The 19,624-nt window shown below is 39.1% G+C and overlaps 1 protein-coding gene across 1 annotated transcript in view; it reads right to left on the reverse strand.

Annotated features, from left to right (window-relative positions):
* LOC110559926 (uncharacterized) overlaps nt 1–19,624 on the reverse strand; it is a gene marked incomplete at its 5' end in the record, with an annotated part of 297,183 nt that overhangs the window by 83,185 nt on the left and 194,374 nt on the right. The window contains one exon of the mRNA XM_021655579.2: nt 13,760–13,923. Coding sequence (XP_021511254.2) covers nt 13,760–13,923 — 164 coding nt within the window. The remainder of the gene's footprint in view (nt 1–13,759; nt 13,924–19,624) is intronic.

Consider the following 19,624-nt stretch of genomic DNA (forward strand, 5'->3'; position numbering starts at 1 on the left):
AAAATAGTACCATTGGCAAAAAAAAAAAAAAAAAAAAAAAAAAAGAAAAAAAAAAAGAAAGAAAAAGCAATCTGTATTTCTGAATAAAATCTATGAGTCTGTTAATTTGCCAATGATTTTGAATTCATTACAGGACTGGTTATATAGCTTCATACCTCGTGGGATTATCTATCTACACCTGCTGGGAATCAAACCCAAGATTTTGCATCTGCAGCAGCAACCCTCTAGCCCAGAGCTGCATCCCTAGCCAGCTTGACACCATCTTGGAATGCATCCACTGTTGTGCTCTGCTTTGAGAATCTTGCCCAGCTTTCTGAATGATTCACTGGTTGGCTTATTAAGCAAGAGCTGCTCTTGACCATTCTCTTCTGCTTGTTCAATGTAAGGTACATCTTTCTGTTTCCATGGTGATTTACTGAGTTAAATTACTGTCAACTTGGTGTTGTAAACAGTCCCTATATGAAGATTTTTAAGTGCAGGATTATCAACAATGCAATTAACTTTGAATTAATTAGGAATTACAGTCCTGTTTCTGCTGACTTCTGTTCCTTTTGCCCAGAAAATGTCTGTCTTCTTTTTATTTCACTTTTATTCTGTGTGAAAGAATAATTATGTAAACATCAAAGCTTGGATCTGCAGGACAGTTAACAAATGTTTTGACAGAGAACAAAATGGCACATTGGAATATGGAAAGCTGTGCAAAGATTAATTGCATTTTAGTCATATTTAATTTTTTTCTTGCCATTTTGGGTGGCATTTTCCAATGTAAAGCTCCATGATGTGTTGTTAATGAGTCAATTTACAAACCTTTATTAGTTTTCAGCATATTTTACAGCTCTATAAAGCTAGTTTACAGAAACAAGAAAAAGACACTTGGCGGTTGTATATGTAAATAAAAATAAATAAAGAGAAAACTCATGGTTATGTATTTTTGTTATATAATTAGTCATGAAAAATAATGCATATCCAAACATGATTGTATTCTTTTGGATTACAAGGATATTTCATCCTTTGATGTGTTTTTTTTTAAATCTTCATTTTTCATGATCCCCTCAGAGAGCTGACGATCCTAACACTACATTAGATGAATTTCAAAAAGAAAAAAACCTTTAACAATGCAAAACAGTTCTAGTTTTGTTTTAGAACTGTGTGTTGCTTACACTTATTACTAAAGTGAAAAAAAAAACTCTTCTGTAGGCTGTTTTTTAGATGTGCTCATGTAACAGTAAAGTAGAATGATATCAAATGAAAGATACTGGCTCCCACTGGGTGAGAAATGGGGAGAGAAGAAGCAACCATGAACGTACAAACTAGTGAACCAAAGGGGGGGTATATATAATTTTTGTAGTATTTTTGCAAATTTGATGCTGTTAAGAGGGAGCTAATATTTTTCTGACATTAAAAAAAAATTACAGCATTATATGGTGATCATTGCCAACCTGGATTTTCTTTAACAACCCAACTTCTCAATAGGCCTGAATTTTTTGTACTTTAAGTTATTTCTTCAAAATGTAATTAAAAAGAGAATTCCACTCCACCTGTCTGCAATGCCTTAGGCATTATTGTTTGTGGAAATAGGTCACATACTCTGCCACAGGTGCTGATGATGGCCAATGAAACCAAGCAATTTGCCAAGTCCTCTGCCCTATGCCCTACATATGCAGCAATTCATGCTTGCTGAGTGGCAGGCGCTACTGTGTTTGTTCTTACTGGAATGTGGGTCATTTCCAGAAACCTAAGATATGACATTTCTTTCCAAGCTAAAAAGGACAAGTGTGAGCAGCGACTGGACTACCTTAAGGGTTCCAAGAAAAAGTGGAATAAACTGCTTTAAATGCAAATGTATATTTTATGCCAAAAAAAGGTCATTTTACACACAGAGTGGTCAATGCATGTCTGAGGTGAGTACTTCCTTGTGCCATTATGTTAGGATGTGGAAGTAGAAGGAGGGCTCTGATTAGACAGCAAACAGTCAGCTGGCTGAAATCCATTATTATGATTATGACACACTGAAATTCATGTGGTCTTTAGTAGGACTGTCAAATACCTTCACTGAGGCCCATAACAGGCCAGCAACGATGTGCGTGAAGGTAGGTTCAGTTGGGTTCCTAGAAACCAGGGAGTACCCACCACTATGCTTAAGAGTAAACGGAATCCATCTGAAGTCATAAATTCATTCAGAATCATACATAGAAGAAATTAAAAAAATGCTCAGGGAGGACAAAGAAGAAATAAAGAGGGAAGCAGAATTTCAGAAAAATTCTGAAAGCAGGAAGTTACCCACAGTGGGAAGAAATCAAAATAGTTCCCCTACCCCATTTCCAGAGACAGCCATCACAGGTAGCTAGACACTGGGTTGACATTTTCAACATCTGTGTGATCTCACTCTGCCAGTGGACAAACATCCCCCCCATTCACTCTTCATTTTTTTTTTTAATTTAGTGAACACATATGATTATATTCTATTATTTTCTGGGAGTATGATGGATAGATAGAGGCAAAGTCAGCAGGGATGGGACAAGGTTAGGATTCCAGGCCTAGGGCAGGAGCAGAGCTTGAGAGACCAGGAACTGCAGCAGCCTGATGTTGGCAAGACAGAGACTGGCCAAGGAGGAGGTGCTGTAAGATAAAGAGGAATACTATTGAAGTGTATGCATATTCCACATTTGCTCCATCCAATTCATCTAGTGGTGGACATTTGGGTGCCTCTGACTGTTTGGTTAATTGTGACAAATGCAGCACAGAACTTGAGCATTCACCTCTTAGTTATCCAGCTCTAAGCCTCTGGGACCTTTATGCAGACATAGGATAGGACGGTAGGTCACATAGAAATTATAGTTTTAATTATTTGAGAACCCTCCACCCATACTGTTTTATATAAGAGCAGTGTTGTTTTTGTATTCTTATCAACAGAGCATAAGAGATCTAACCTCACACCCTTTAAAAGACACTTTTCTATTCTTTTGAGAGGAATAGTGTTTTGGAGTGTGCCATTACTCAGTGGTGGTTTTAACCTTCATTTTCCTGTTATTTAGTGATGCTGAGCATTGGCTCCTGTTGATTGGCTATTTTCAGCTATTCTTTGACAAAGTCCTCTGCCAGTCAATTTTGATTTTGAATAATGTTATTTATCTTTTCATTGTGGCACTTCGTATATTTCTTGTGCAAACAGGATATTTGATTTAAAAAAAAAAAACCTCTTGTTATTTTCTCTTATTCTGTATTTTTTTTTACACTCTATTATAATTTCCTAGGATGAGAACAACTTTGCTATAGTATAGTTTTCATACCTTGGGTTTCATTAGTTGTGCTTCTGTCGCCATAGTTCGGAGCATCTTTGCCAGTAACAATGTCATACAGTGTGAGAGCTAGCCGTGTCATCACCCTAAGCCAACTCAAAGGGAATGTGATTAAAAAAAAATCTATACTTAGGAATTCTAAGAACATTACGAGAGCTGGCAATATATTGGCTAGGCTTAGGATTCTGTCCTTCCTAAGGGCCAGTCTGGAAGGACTGGCTATATTAGTGTCAGCCCACAATGACTGATATTTCTCTGAGGACACTGGAACATCCCATTATGCAGGTAGACCTGATTTAATATCTGTTCCAGGGAAACTCACTCTGTGAAAGCAACCAGAAAAGCGGCTGTACTTTCTGCACTTAAACTCACTTTTAAAAATTTAGTCACCAGGAAAGCAGAGTGCTCACGGAAGTACTGGTGCCATGAGAAATGTCAATGACAAAGACCACTAACGATGCTCAAATGTCGGACCCACGGACCCACATTTGAGGCACTGTCTGTCACCACGCAGCACAGTTCCCTAGCAAGTGTTACCAACGTGAACATCACCAGGAACCCATCTGCAGTGTTTAGCATGTGATCATGGCTCATATTAACCCACTTAACAGATCATTAGTGGGAAAACACCACTTGGGCAGGGAGGCAGAGCAGAGGGCTCGGATAGTTGAATTGAGACTAAGAAATACCAAGTTAGAGCAGAGAGCTGTCGAGGGGAGAGTTAGTGAGCGTTCTGCCTCTGTGGGTTAGCTGTCATTTGCCTTGGTTGTTTGTGTTATATGTCTTAGCTAAATAAATTTTTGCATTGACCCTACTGCAAACACACCGTGCTGTATTTTTCAAAAGTGGATAAGGCCAAAACAGTCAAACTGAAATCTGTTCTTATGACTTTGTTTAGGTGACTGAACACAAAAGAGAGCTGTGGTGTGCACTGAATACTTCTTCATATGCTGGGTGGAAGATCAAGAGTTTTATAAACGAGACACACCCACCACTGGAACATGTAATTTGACAGTTATATTTCATATGAAAGGAAAGCCCTATCTTCATCCTATAAATAAACATGTTCATTCATTCATGAATTTTTTGTTTTAATTCAACAAATTGTATTCTAGGAACGTCTGTTTCAGGGCAGAGGAGAGATGAGTTAAGTGGCTTGCCCTTACTCCTCAGTACAATGATTTCATGTTATTTTGTCTGTCCCATTTTACCTTGAGTAGTCATGTGACCTTAAAGTACATGGCACAGTGAACTCAACATACTGATTTTATGCACAAGTAACTGTCCTTGGTTCTTAGCAGAAAAACGAAGATCCGTGGGATGTTTAGCTCTTCAACTGTTTGGTGGTAAAGTTACCGAAAAATTTCAGGAAGTGTCTTTAAAGAAAACAAAAATCCAGAAACAGGGAGACGTAGGCAGTGACACCATCTCACAGTCCTGACACCAATCAGAGGCAAACGCTTCTGCAGGAGTACTTAAGGAAGCTCCTCATGCCAGTGACCCCAAACCAGCTCAAGCCAGAGACCAGACAACATCAGTCTTTGCCCATCTTCACTGCAGACATGACTTCCTAACACCCACCAGGCAAACTCATATGCTCTATGCACAATATGAAAGGCTGAACCCTAGCCAGTTGTTACAGTTTCTTCTGTCCTAGAGGCATTAGAAGCAGGCTAATTTACCAGAAGTCACTTCACCATGAGACAAACTTTCTAATTAGCCATTTCATCTTAGCTGACTAATTTGTAGGCTTCGGTTGTTTTAGCGATGAGGTTGATGAAATTTTTATTTTCCTGTTATTTTCTCCTTTGTTTTTGAAATACTGTCTCATTATGAAGCACCAGGCTAGCTTTAAACTCGCATCCTAGGCTGGCTCAAGCTTGTGGTAAGGCCTTTACTTTAAACTCTCAAAATCAGAAGTTACAAGTGTATGCATACCATAGTACCCAGCTCTTACTACGTCTTTCTAAAAGAAAAAAATGTAGTGTGGAGGGATAACCAGTTCATATCATCCCCGGTTTCTCCTAGCTACCTGTGGGGATGAGAGAAGCCAACTCCATCTGCTGCAGACAAGACCAAAGGGCAATCAGCACCTAGATGGATCTGCACCAGGAGGCTCAGGGCTCCAGCAAGTAGAGACAGAAAGCATTTAACTTATAGTCCCATAGCAATGAGCAATTTTGATGACAGTCAGATTACTTAAAACAGTAGTTCTCAACCTGTGGGTCATGACCTCATTGGGGGTTCAAAGGTCCCTTTCATAGGGGTCACCCATGACCATCACAAAAAACATAGGTATTTACATTAAGATTCATAAAAGTAGCAAAGTTGTTGGGAATCACCACAACATAAGGAACTATATTAAATGGTTGCATCATTAGGAAGGTTAAGAACTACTGGCTTAGAGGAACAATTTAGGACCCAATTGTAAGAGCTATGTTTATCCCTGCGTATGTTTTCCCATGCACAGTCTCTGTACGTCAGGGTAGAGAATGATGGCAAGCCAGGCAACACTGTTAAGGTTATGTTACCTGTAGAAACTTTAGAATTTTTTCATCAAGATGAAAAATAATATTTTGCTTTAATAAAAAAAAATACTGCAAGAAAGATTGATTTGTAAGGGAGGAAAATCTTTGATGATTTCATATGCATCCCCCAGACAGTGAATAGGCTTGTGATATTTTCATCAAAACTGGTTGTTAAATTATTTATTTTTTTATTTTTAAATTTATTTAATTTTTATTTTGTATTAATTATATTTATTTTATTAATTACAGTTTGTTCACTTTGTATCCCCGCCTGTAGCTCCTTCCCTCCTCCCCTCCCAATCCTCTTCCCTCCCTCCTTTTCCGCAACCCATGCCCCTCCCCCAGTCCACTGGTAAGGAAGGTCCTCCTCCCCTTCCCTCTGATCCTAGTTAAATTTCCTAAGAAAAGCAGCTAAAACTTATAATGCTATCTGGAACTCTTAAACCAATGATGAAGAAGATGCAAGTTCACACCCCAAATTAATTAACTTGATTACCAGTGTTTGAAATTTGTGTATAGCCTTCCAGGAATCTAAAGGCTTAAGTGAATCTAACTTACAGTTTAATTGTGATCTCTCATTCTCTGTATAATATTAACAAACATGTAAGTGGCCTGCAGATCCTTGATATTATTCAGATAAAGGATTTACAATTAAACTATGCAAACAGTGTATGCCGAGAGTTCATTTGTTTGCTTCAAGGTGAAACACTGTGTATGAGATAGGCACTGACTTTAATAAAAAGACAAATTTTATAAAATAGGCTGTAGAAGGGGGAAGCCCATTCTGTAGCACAGTGAAAACACAAAATGATGGATTTACATCCCTTTCCAAATCCAACAAGAAAGAATGACAAAGCAACTAATATTTTAATATTGCATCAAATTAACAGGCCAGGAAAAGAAAACAGATAAAAAAACATTCGGTTTACCTACTCACACCATCCACACTAAATGAAGTATGCATGGCTTACAATAAGAATTTTAATTTAAAAAAATGATCAAACTGCATTAAAAGGAAGAAAACAATTTTAAATTTTTCCACGAGGAATTATTTTTAAATTTTGAGTTACTTAAGTAATAAAATTTGCAAAAAAGTAATGCTTTGCTGGTGGTGAACTTAAATATCTTACCATTTCGTTTTGCCTCATTCTTTTTAGACAGGGTCTTGCTTTTTATTCCAGGCTGATCTGATACTATGTAGGCAAAGCTGGCCTTGAACTGATAGCAATAATTAAGCCTACTGAGTGCTGGACTTACAGGTATGCATCATCGCATGCTGCTAAATATCCTTCATTTTTAGGTCAAACACAAACTATAAGGCTATAGGAATTTCTATAGGAATTCCTATAGAATTTCTATAGGAAATTCCTATAAGCTATAGGAATTTCTCCACTATAGGAAGTGGAGAAATTCTCTGGTGAAACTACGGCAAAAGAGTTAACATCATTGCTATACGTAGGACTCAGAACTGAGTGAGCAAAAGCGTTTGAACAATCATTAGAAGAAAGGCAAAGGAGACATTTAAAGAGCAATTCACAAAGAGATATGAATGAGGATAGCAAGACTGTGTAGTAAGTAAAGCACCTGTAGCAAAGCAACAGAGAACCGGTCCTTCTACTAACATCCTGAGCACAGACTATAAGACTGGCCTCCCCGACATCTGCTCATTTGCTGTAGAAACACACACCCATGAAAATTTCCTCCTCGATAATCCTACCATAGTTTTCTTCAGTACATTCTAGCCTGTAAACCCTATGTGTGGGTTTCCAGGGTCCTATTCAGAGAAGAACTTAACTGTGAGTAAGGCCCTGTGCTTTCAGAGGCCCATCAGAATGATTTATAAAATGCAGGAAAAAAAAATGTGAAGCGATCTATTGTCCAACAGTAAAATATATTTCAATACTTTTACTTCTTTTTTTTTTTTGAGCTTTTGAGTTTACTGGGTTTATTGTTTTATTGTTTTTTTAATTTTTATTTTTTATTAATTACACTTTATTCACTTTGTATCCCCCCATAACCCTCCCTCTTCCCCTCCTAATCCCACTTTCCTTCTGCCTTCTTCACCCATGCCCCTCCCCAAGTCCACTGACAGGGGAGATCCCCCTCTCCCTCCTTCTGATCTTAGTCTATCAAATCTCATCAGGAGTGGCTGCATTGTCCTCTTCTGTGGCCTGGTAAGGCTGCTCCCCCCTCAGGGGGAGGTGATCAAAGAGCAGGCATATCAGATTATGTCAGAGGCAGTCCCTCTTCCCATTACTATGGAACCCACTTGGACACTGAACTGCCATGGGCTACATCTGTGCAGGGGTTCTAGGTTATCTCCATGCATGGTACTTGGTTGGAGTATGAGTCTCTGGAAAGACCCCTGTGTTCAAATGAGGGCCTCTGAAAGGCTCTGCCCTGCAGACTATCAAAGCAGATGCTGAGAGTTATGGCCAACTGTTGGGCAGAGTGCATGGAATCTTATGAAAGAAGAGGGAAATAGTAAGATCTAGAGAGGACAGGAACTCCACAAGGAGAGCAACAGAACCAGAAAATTTGAATACTTTTACTTCTTATACAGCATGTTGTGTAAAATTGTATCAGCATTAAATATTTAATAGCTGAAAAAAGAAAGTAAAATGTTTATCATACATTAAGGAGGAACAACAGCTGAATTGTCCTTATGATACACAATTACAACTTTGTAAAATTAAACATGCAGGGTGTAAAAGATGGAAATAAATATGACAAAGTTTAACAGTGCTTTTTTTGTCTAGATGATCACATTATGGTGGTCTTTAATTTACTTTTTTATTCTTTTTAACAGTTTCTATATAACATTTTTTTCATAATAGGGAAAACATTAAAAACACAAACACCTTTTTTTAAATTATAAAATCAAAATCAAGGCCAAATAATTATGCTCATTCTTTGGAGTCTTGCACAGAAGCAAAATGTTTGTTGAATTCAACTCTCTCATCAGAACCTGGGGAGTGGGAATTCTTTCAGCACCGAAACCCTTCAGTAACAAATTACCCAGGCTGCTGGAGCAATGAGAGCCAGTCAGCCAGTCTCAGCAGGGTCCAGTTCCCATAATGAAGAGCTTCCAATGCCCAGAGCTAAACCAAATTCTCTGTTAACAGCCAGAATCACTGACTCTGTCTCCTTTGTGTTTCTATAATTCCACCTGTTATCAGTATTGCCCCAAAATCCTGAGAAGACAAGAGCATTGCCTGTATATATTGACTGTGTCAAGCCCTGTCAGTCAGCATGCACAAATCTTCACTGGCATTTTTTACTAAGATAAGCTCTTATGATTTCTGCATCTCTTTACTAAATCTATGCCACAAAACAAAACAAAGCAAATCTCTCTGCTTTTCTCACCACAAGTATCTGCTGTAGGCAGGGCTTCCTTCAGAGAGCCGGTCTACTTAGCACCATGCCTTTGCAGAGAAAGATGTTTTGAAATGGTTCAAGGAGAGGTTGTTCAGCTGAATTGTTGGGTTGGCTTACTTATTCTAAAATATTGGCTTCTAAAATATAAGTAAAACCCTCCATTAAATTTCTGAACAAACCCAGTTCTAGCAGACAAAGTTAGGCATAGAGTAGGGTTAAGGAAATTCACCCAGGTTCGTTGAGCTGGATTCTTCCAAGTTAGTTATTGGCTATGATATTCACATAATTCATCCATCTTACCCTTGCCCCTAATGAATTTCCATTTGCTATTCAGCGTCCCTCTCCTCTGGGGTTTACTTTTCTACAGGATAGTCTTTGTGCTTTAGATATCTAAACAAAGTCTACTTATTTGGTAAATAAATTCTGTGCTGACTTTTTCAGACTTCATGAATAATCTAGATAATTAAAATGTAGAGACCAAATGAGGAGTGTAACTCTAAACATTTTAACTGAGAGGAGCTTTGTTGATGTGGGAGGAAATGACATGTAATATTATTTTGTATTTTTTTTTATTAATTACACTTTATTCATTTTGTATCCCCCATAAGCCCCTCCCTCCTCCCCTCCTGATCCCACCCTCCCTCCCCTTTCTGCATGCATGTCACTCCCCAAGTCCACTGATAGGGGAGGTTCTCCTCTCCTTTCTGATCTTAGTCTATCAGTTCACATCAAAAGTGGCTGCATTGTATTTTTTTTTTAAATCACAGATGAATAAATTTCATGACTACTCTTTTACTTCTTTAACTTTTTGGAGACTATACTCATTTTAAGTAATACAGTGACGATTCATGTGAATCCTCTCACAAATACATACTTGTGTATTACATTTTACCATGTTACACAAAAAGTGATCTCGTCACACAGCAACTGAATAACTTTGCTTGGGGTTAATAACTACGAGTGGGTGCTTAAATGTAAACCAAATGATTAGAGAAGATGTCTTTGCCAAGGAAAGTAAGGGCTCTAACAATATGACATAGAGCACTTAAAGACATGTCAAAATACAAACCAGCCCTGGGTCGAAATAATACAACTCACTCTACTCAAGCTATGTCAGTGATGGAAGGGCCACAACAGAGAATGATCTGTCTGTCCACTGAAAGGCAACTTGAGCAATGACTTCACTCTGCAAGCGATGACTATCATATGAGACCTCTCTCTGTGCCCTGCCCCAATCCTCCAAGTGTCTACAATTCACCAGACCTTACTATACTTCATATCAAGAGCCAACATCTGTCTGCAATGTGCAAAAACGTCTAGACTTGCGCTGTAACTGTCTCTTCAGGGACTTTAGTCATCGGCTTTGCTTGGGTGTTCTCAAAAATGTTCTTCCTGTGGAATTTTGATTTTTCCATAGAAACAGGTTCAAATTTTATCCATCTATAAAGGATTTCCTTTTCTAACTAAATTTCATCTGTTCCCAGCTTTGTAAGAAAACAAAAAGTAGGCAGATACTGGCCATTTGTTCTCATTCTGTGTCAAGCGCATCTACTGCAGTATAATGTAATTCCTTCCATGCATTGAAACTCAGGGCTCCAAAAGGGCAAATCCATAGTCAGGATGGACTTCCCTGTCCTTTACCCTCATAAGTTCTTAAACAATACGTTCTTTAGGGAGCATCAGAGTAGCTCAAAGTGGGGGTTGGTGATATGATTCATTAAGAACACTTGCTGCTCTTGTGGACAGTTCAGTTCTCAGCACCCACACTGGGCAGCTCACAATGGCCTATAACCCTCGCTCCACGGGATCAGACATAGTCTTCTGGTTCCATAAGGACCTACACACACATGACTACATTGATCATACATACACACACAAACAGAAATCAAAATTCTTTTAAAAACATATACCAAAGTCAATCTGAATGGAAATTCAATTTGTCTTTTAACACCCATAACCATTTGTTTCCTATTTATTAATAATCATAGAGATAACCTAGAACCCCTGCACAGATGTAGCCCATGGCAGTTCAGTGTCCAAGTGGGTTCCATAGTAATGGGAAGAGGGACTGCCTCTGACATAATCTGATTGGCCTGCTCTTTGATCACCTCCCCCTGAGGGGGGAGCAGCCTTACCAGGCCACAGAAGAGGACAATGCAGCCACTTCTGATGAGAACTGATAGACTAAGATCAGAAAGAAGGAGAGGAAGACCTCCCCTATCAGTGGACTTGGGGAGGGGCATGCATGCAGAAAGGGGAGGAAGGGTGGGATCGGGAGGGGAGGAGGGAGGGGCTTATGGGGGGATACAAAATGAATAAAGTATAATTAATAATAATAAAAAACAGAAAATAAAAATTAAAAAATAAAATAAATATAACCCCCCCAAAAAAATAATAATTGGTTCCTCATGGACTGCTGCTTCCATCTCCTATCTGCTCAAATCTAAAAGCTGAAGTTACATGAAATGTCATTCTCTCCTTCACCATTTACTTTCAATCTAGACTCCAAATTCTATTCTGATCTTTACCTATCTCTTAAGTACACCTCCATTTTCCATTCAACTCTCATTCATTTTGGCTAAGGTTTGGGTATTCCTTGTTCAGATAATTGCAGTGGCTTTTTAATGAGCTTTTCTTGCTTTCCATCTGCCACCTATTAAATCCAACTCCCTTTCTACTAGTGAAATGATCTTCCTAAAATGAAAATTATTTAAAGCCCTCCACTGCCTTAATTTTTTCCATAGAAATACCCACACTCTGTTAGCATGGACAAAAAAATAAATCCTCTAACCATAGGATCTGTGATAACATTTCCAAGCTAATCTCATCCAACTCTGGCCATCCTCAAGTATTTTGGCTTGACAAACAATATGCTTCATACGTCATCAAAACTGTGACTTTTTTCTTCTTCTCTTTGCCTGGCATCGTGCACATCTCTGTCTTTCTTTTGGCCATATCACATGAAAGTATCAAATATTACCCCAGACCTCCACTGAAGTCTACAGCAATTATAACAACCTTCTTTAGACATGTATTGATTCTTATTATCCACTCTACTCCCCCAAAATACTGTCTTAATTTCTTACTGCATTTTAAAATAAAAGTTTAGGAAGAAAATTTATTGTGAGATCTACCCTCACGTGTGCACAACACATCATAAATTATACATACATTGTTGAACAGCATATTTCTACAACTTAATCCTTTTAAAATTATGTACCTATTAAATGGCAATCATCTGCTTTCTCTTCCATAAGTCCCTGAATACCACCATTCTACTCAGATTCTCTGGCTTTGATTGTTTTATAAAACTCATCTCAAAAGACTTGTGAGTTTTTTGTTTGTGTTTTGTTTCATTTTGTTTTGTTTGTGACTGGCTCTTTTTACTTAACACAATGTCCTCAAGTCTCATCCACAGTAATGTACCTTGCAGTGCTTTGTTCATTTTTTTTGTGGTTACGATATTCATTGCATACATTTATTTATCATCATCTATTTCTCTCCAGGTAGATTCCTAGGTGCTTTGCACATCTTAGTATGAACAGTGCGCAAATGATTTTAATTCTTTTGAATTTATGCCCAAAAGTGAGATTGGTAGGCTCTATGACAAATCTGTAGTAGCTTTTAGAACATCAGTGTACAGACAGAGCTGGGCCACTACAGGAGAATAGGAGGTTAGTTGAGCTGCACAGTAGCTGACAAAATATATCAGGAAAAATTTGGTCTCTTTATTAGGTAACGTTGGAGTGGCTGGATACTCAACAGCAACACAGGTAAAAAGACCTACATTTTATACCATGCACAAATGTCCATGCAAAATGAACATTAAAAAAAAAACAAATCTATAAATATAGAAGAAAAAAACCAAAGGGGTAACTTCACAAGGTTGATCATAGCAATAAGTTCAAGGATGTACATTGATGACAGAAGCCAAATAAACATTTCCTATGGCCTTGAAAGAAGCTTTGGAGAATGTTATTCAGCTGAAGAGTATCTTCCCAGCATGGGAAACACCATGAGATAAAACATTTTACCATTTTTCTTCTTTGTATGTATTGGTTTTATGGTGTTTCCATACACATTTTGTTTGTGTAATTGACAAATTTGCAAAACCAGATCATCTGAATAGTCATGACCAAAGCTAGATGGTTATTCTTCTCTTGGTGAATTGTGAGCAGATGTGAAGTAGGAGAAGAAAGAAACATGGAAAGGGAAAAAGAATTGTCAGTGACTTTCCTATTAAATTTCCTAAAATGTTTTTGTATGTCAAGGAATTATTCTCTGTTTCTGTTAACCCATTATCTGGAAAAACGAGAACAATGACCCACAGCAAAATTAGACCCTTTCTCCCAAAGCCAAGTTTGTGGTTTTGTTGTTTTTACCTAAGAAGAATTTTATGTAACAAGGGGAAATTCTGTCTGAAGAATTATAATCTCTTCTTCCTTCCTTCCTTTCTTCCTTCCTTCCTTCCTTCCTTCCTTCCTTCCTTCCTTCCTTCTTTCCTTCCATCACACCTCAAATTCAGGACCAAACACAGTAATGGAAACACCTTACCTGAGGCAATACAAGTACAAAATCAAGGAAGAGATGACAAACAGCAGAGCATAAAGGACCACTGTGATCACAGCACCGAGCACGGCTGGTTGCTTGCTTCGCACGAACGCCCAGTAGAGTTTAGCCGCATCGGCAGCAGAAGTCTCCCCATTACGTGCAAAGCGCTGAGGAAAGAAAGCACAGACTGAAATAAGGATGGAGGTATCATCATGTCAGATTAATTTAAAGACATGAAACTCTACGGCACCATAATTTGTTTCTAAATTAAATCGTGTAAAGTACTGAAAATTGCACAAAGAGAAGAGAGGGTGGGTTTTGCGTGCTTGGTTTAGCAGGTTTTTCTCATTTTCCCTTCCAAGGCTTGAAGGTGCAGTGCATGCACTTGACGTGCAATTCATGAAGCAAAAGGCATGTTTTATTTATGTGCTATTAACTCGTGAATTTAATGAGCATAAGATATAAAGAAATTAAGTGTGATGGTGGAAAGATTCCTTTATTTCCGAAACAGATTTGATAGGAATGTAATCTGTGCTTTGCATAAAAGGTATGGCTTATTTTAGAAACTTAAAAAAAAAAGTTACCAGGCTATTTAGTGTGAGCTGGAAAACTAAAGTTTACATTAGGTTAATTTAAAAACATTGTCCTGATTTGAGAGGAGGAAACATGTATTCTATACTGGATTATAAATAAATGCAAAGGACTGAGGTCTTTAAAGACAATTCTGAGTTGCAAAAACCCTACAGTGTCATCATGTGACATTATTGACCTCTCAATTGTATGGAGCGTGAAGGTCCCTTAGCTGTCTGTGATTCCCATAATAACCAGTGGAAGTGATGAGCACTCTAAGGTAGGGATCTTTTCTCCAAGCTGAGAAAGAGAAAGAGAGAGAGCCACTTCTTTAGTGTTTAAACTGGCAATTATGTAAATATAGTTTTAAAAGGCACTTTTAAAAGTAGCTAATTCAAATCACATATGTGAGAAGGAAATCAAAGACTAGACAGGTTAATTTGTGTTTTCCCTGCACCAAAATATCTTTGGTAATTGTGCAATGACTAGAATTTAGAAATCCCAACTATCAACTACCTGTTTCTTTACCACACCAAAGCTTCTATTTTATGCTCTGTGTTTGTTAATCGTTCTACCTGGCAAAGCGTGGACTCGGGTGCTTGCACTCTAAGCAGAAGCTGGGTGAGGTATGTCAAGTGTAACTCCTTCCCCAGTTCTCTTTCTGTTTCCTTAATGGTAAGTAGATTAAAATGACTCACTGAGAACAGTCTATGTTTGCCTCCAAGAACATGAGCTAAATAGCAGGTGCCAATCATTTATTTGATTCTGGCCCACTGAATACCCAAATAAGAGAAAATAAAGTTAGGCAACACGTTAGTCCCTTGGGTTTCTCTTTTAAGTGTGTGGCATTGGTAGCGAGCATGGGCATAATGCTAAATAACAGACAAGCCTATGTTGCAGGTCTGTATCCCAGCTGCTCAGGAGAAGCCTGGCAAGTTCAAAGGCTGACTGCATCACAGTGTGAGGTCAAGGTCAACCTGGACCCCTTCATTATAGCCCCATCTCAAAAATTTAAAAAATGCACAAGAAGGTAGGATGTAGCCTATCAATGGGGCACTTGCACTAGCTTGCTCAAGAACCTGTGTTCAATTCTCAGACCTGCACAGAAAAAAAGACAATTGCAGAAAGGTTTGAAAAACACATAGTGAAGACACATTACAAGGAAAAAAAACCCCACAAAGTTAAAAAAAAAAGCATCAGAGCATCAGAGATACAGTAGCCTGTTGTCCGTGATATACACTGGTAAGGCAGGAAATCTTACTCTGGCTTATGATTTCAGGGCTTACACCCATAGCTGACAGACTCCACTGCCTCCAGGCCTGAGATATGAGCACACCATGACAGGCAGCAGATGCTAGAACAAAATTGCTGACCTCACAGTAGCCAGAAGAAAGTTAGAGAGAAGGAGTCAGGGTCCCAATTATCCCTTCCAAAAACATGTCCCCAAGTGTCCGAACTTCCTCCCTTGGGCTCTGCTTCCCAAATCTTCTACTACCCCCTGCTAACACTTCAAATTGGGAAAGCATGTTTTCAAAATGTGGGCCTATGGGGAACACTCAAGATCTGAACTGTAATGGGAGGGTCAAGTGTGTTTTTTAAATATTTCTGTCAAAGGCGCCACCTCTTTAGCAAAGACCTAAATGATGCAAAGAAAAGGGCCATGGGCCTACCATGACAGCCTCCACTCAACACGTGTGCTATGTCTGCGTGGATGCCTTTGATTCACTCCACAGAGTGTGAGCTCTTGTCTAAACCAACAGAACAATTCCTCTTCCACTGTGTGTTATGCACAGAGCATAGTATCATCACCTCATTATTCCCCTTGCATCATTATTCGTTTGAGAAACGCATGAATTCTTCAAGCTTTATTCCTGCTTAGTCTTTCATTTGTTTCACCCAACAATACTGGGAGATGAATGAGGTAAGTGATACTATTGCTATGCATTAATACTTTTACACAGTTCTCATGTGAAGGCTGACGTGCTTAACTATGTTATTTGATGTCGTATAGATCACAGATAGCAGACTGGAGACCAGAGAAGAGCTCCCCATGACTGCACCTCTGTGATCTTCTCCACCACTCCGTGGATTTCTAAGGAAGCACTACAATTTGATTGGATCTCCAAAAATTATATGTTGGAAATATAATCCGCAATGAAAAAAAGTGTTGGGACATGGGGGTCTATTGTGAGGTATTTACATTGTGAGGAAAAGCAGCCAAAGTAGATGAAACATGGTGAGAGCTGGAAGATACTAGTTGGGCAGTTGATTTGTGGAGACGGAGTAAATATAATTTGTTTTTCTTTCCAACTGAAAAAAAAATGCAGTCACTAGATTTGTCCCCTAGCATTCACGTCAACTTCTTCAGGGTTAGGCCATTCTGAGACGCTCATCCCGGAGGCAGCCTTCCCATAGCTTTCACTGACGGCATCAGAGTCAATTACCTATGCTCATTTCATAAGCTGCCTTGTATACAGTGGACTGGTTGGCTTTTCTTCTGCCCAAGGGACCTGATGGGAGGAAGGAAGGCTGTTCCCCGAGGGCTGCAGATATTCTCTCTGAGAAGGTCTCAGAAGATATTTGAGGACAGCTGCTTGTGCTCCTCAGTTGACTTCCCCTGTGGCATTTCGGTAAGCTCAGCACGAGCAGGATGCCTGCTGGGTATGCCAATCAGGCCTTTGGGAGGAATTGTGAGATACCTCAGAATATGGTCTTCCCATCATGCAGATGGTGTCTTTACATCTCCTGCTCAACCAGGCTTGACAGTACCGTCTTTTCCTCGCCTGCTTGGAGACCCATAAGTAAGAATGTGAACAGGATCCAGACGCATCTAGCTTGGTCCACTCAGAATCACAAATACGACGATAACCGCCATGGCGAGAGCAGCAAGGGATGAGGCAAAGAGCACACTGCTGGCTCAAACAGCTCCCTCTTTCACCGCCTCACCAAGGTGGCTAGTCGTACCGAGCGTTCAGAAAGCAGTCACATCTGGCACATGCAAACAGCTGAAGGTTTCATGACAAATACACACAGTTCTAGTCTGTAGCAGCAAGATGACCTGAACATACACACACACATACACACATGCACACACACACACACACACACACACACACACACACACAGTCTTGTGCTAATAATGTGGACTTTTGGAGCTCATTTTAGTAATGTTAAATGATTGACATGGTGATATTCCACAATTGCATCTCTGCAGTTTTAAGCTTTACTAGCAGAGGTCATTCAAGTATTCGGCATTCTTATAATAGACCAGTGGATTCAGAGCCTCGGGGACCCTAATTTGGTTGAGAGGACTGTAGCAATCCATGAAGAGCCGAGAAAAGATCACTGGCAGGGAAGGTTCCCTTGATAATGCATCTAGTAGCATCCGGCTTAGGAAATGGTCCAGAGAACTAGCATCGCTGAAATCACATAGGAGCATGAGGAATACAGACTTCGGGGCCCTTCCTGATGAGCCACAGAGACAAGACAGACATTCAAGTCTGAGAAGCAGTGCTGTAACATAACAACAGCCTGGGGGAAGCAGAAACGGGCTCACAGACTGTGCAGCCCCGAGCTGCCTGCTCTGAAACTTGAGGTTCACAGTGTTCCCGGGAGTACATTGTAGACTGTGGCTTTAGACTTTAGTTCTAGTTCTGTGCAGGACTCTCAGACATAATTAACAATACAATTCATCGAAACATGAAGATCTGCTTGGTTTAGTGACATAGACAAAGCCCAGACACACCAACTATGAAGCTCTCCTTTCGACGTACACCTGGTATGTGAAACTTAAATGCATGGCTTCAGATAATCTTATGGTTGAATATGTGATCACACCAAATTAATTTAGAATAGCTACCTGCCCCTGCTTGGTGCTTTATATTATCACCAGACAAAGATATAAAAAGTTTAATTTAAAATTTCTCTTCTTTTTCTTTCTTTCCTTTTTTTTCTTTTTTTCTTTTTGTTTGTTCGCTCATTTTACAAAAGCTTAAAATTTTGTTGGCTCCAGACTGAAACATGTTTTGGGTTGAATGATCACATTTTGGGTCCACTGTCTTCAATTGTGCTTTGATAGTCTAATATAAAACTTTGGGCAACTTGAATGAAATGTTGATGAAGATGCTAGACTTGATCTTTGGTTTGAGTCACAGATAATAGACAAAAAAGTTAAAGGTGTACCACTGAGCAACCTATATGTTGGGCTTTTATTTTCCAAGTGATAATAGTGTTTCAGGGTCCTTCCTGTATGCTCCTCAGAGACTGATGGGTGCCTAAGACTTCAGGTTCTTAAATCGTGGTCCCTGACCAAAAAGGTCCACATCATGTGGGAACAGAGAAGAAGCACAAATCTGTGACCCAGTCTGTATCCATTGATGAGGAAACTGGACTGCTGGGTCCAGAAAAAAAAATTTTTTTTGTCAAGAACTGGAATAGGTTCTAATACAAAATAAAGATTAAGACTTGCTTATTTCAGACATTGGTGATATAGTTCAGTATTAGACTGCCTGAACAACCTTGGGTTTGACCCCCCAGTGCTGGAAAAATGGTCAGTTGCATAGCTTAGGAAATTGCACACTGTAAAAACTCAAAGTAACTAGTGCTCTGGATGTGGAAATAAATTCACCCTACCCATAATGCTTTTGTTCCAAATTATGGTCCATGTATCCCTTAGCAATTAAATATTTTGTTGAGATTAAATAATTATCATTAGAACAAGCACATATTTAATTTCATAGAACAATGTGTGGACTTAAAGTTTTAAGGTGGGATTTTGATACAACGGGAAAAACACCAGCCTCAGAATTTAGATATATTTGTCATAGCTGTAATCACAACATGAGCTACGTGCCTCGCCTTGGATAGGCAATAGAGTTCTATGTAACCATTTCTTCCAGCTGTAAAATGGAGAGGCACCTTAACTCATTAACTCGGTTTCATACATACACAGCAAAGCAATTGTGCACAATGATTAAAATCACAGAACCCTCTCCTAGTACTGGAGCTGTGTCCTGCTATGTGGTATCGCACACTTCATGTCGCTGACAATCATTCGGAACGCTAGGCCTGTATTTCAAGTTGAGATGTGCTTGTCACTTCAAAATCATCAGACATTGGAACAAATGCCCGAGGGGTGACTTTTGAGAAGTTATGACTTCAAAATGTTCCAGCAGCTCTTATCTCTTGCCTTTATATTTATTATATAAGGCTGTCCCAGCAGAAGGAAGATAGGCGGCAGCCAGGTGCCCTGAACGAGCTATGATAGAAGTACTTTTCTGGCAAGTTTTTCTGCAAAAA

The sequence above is a fragment of the Meriones unguiculatus genome, chromosome 19 (assembly GCF_030254825.1).
Source record: "Meriones unguiculatus strain TT.TT164.6M chromosome 19, Bangor_MerUng_6.1, whole genome shotgun sequence".
NCBI lineage: Eukaryota > Metazoa > Chordata > Mammalia > Rodentia > Muridae > Meriones > Meriones unguiculatus.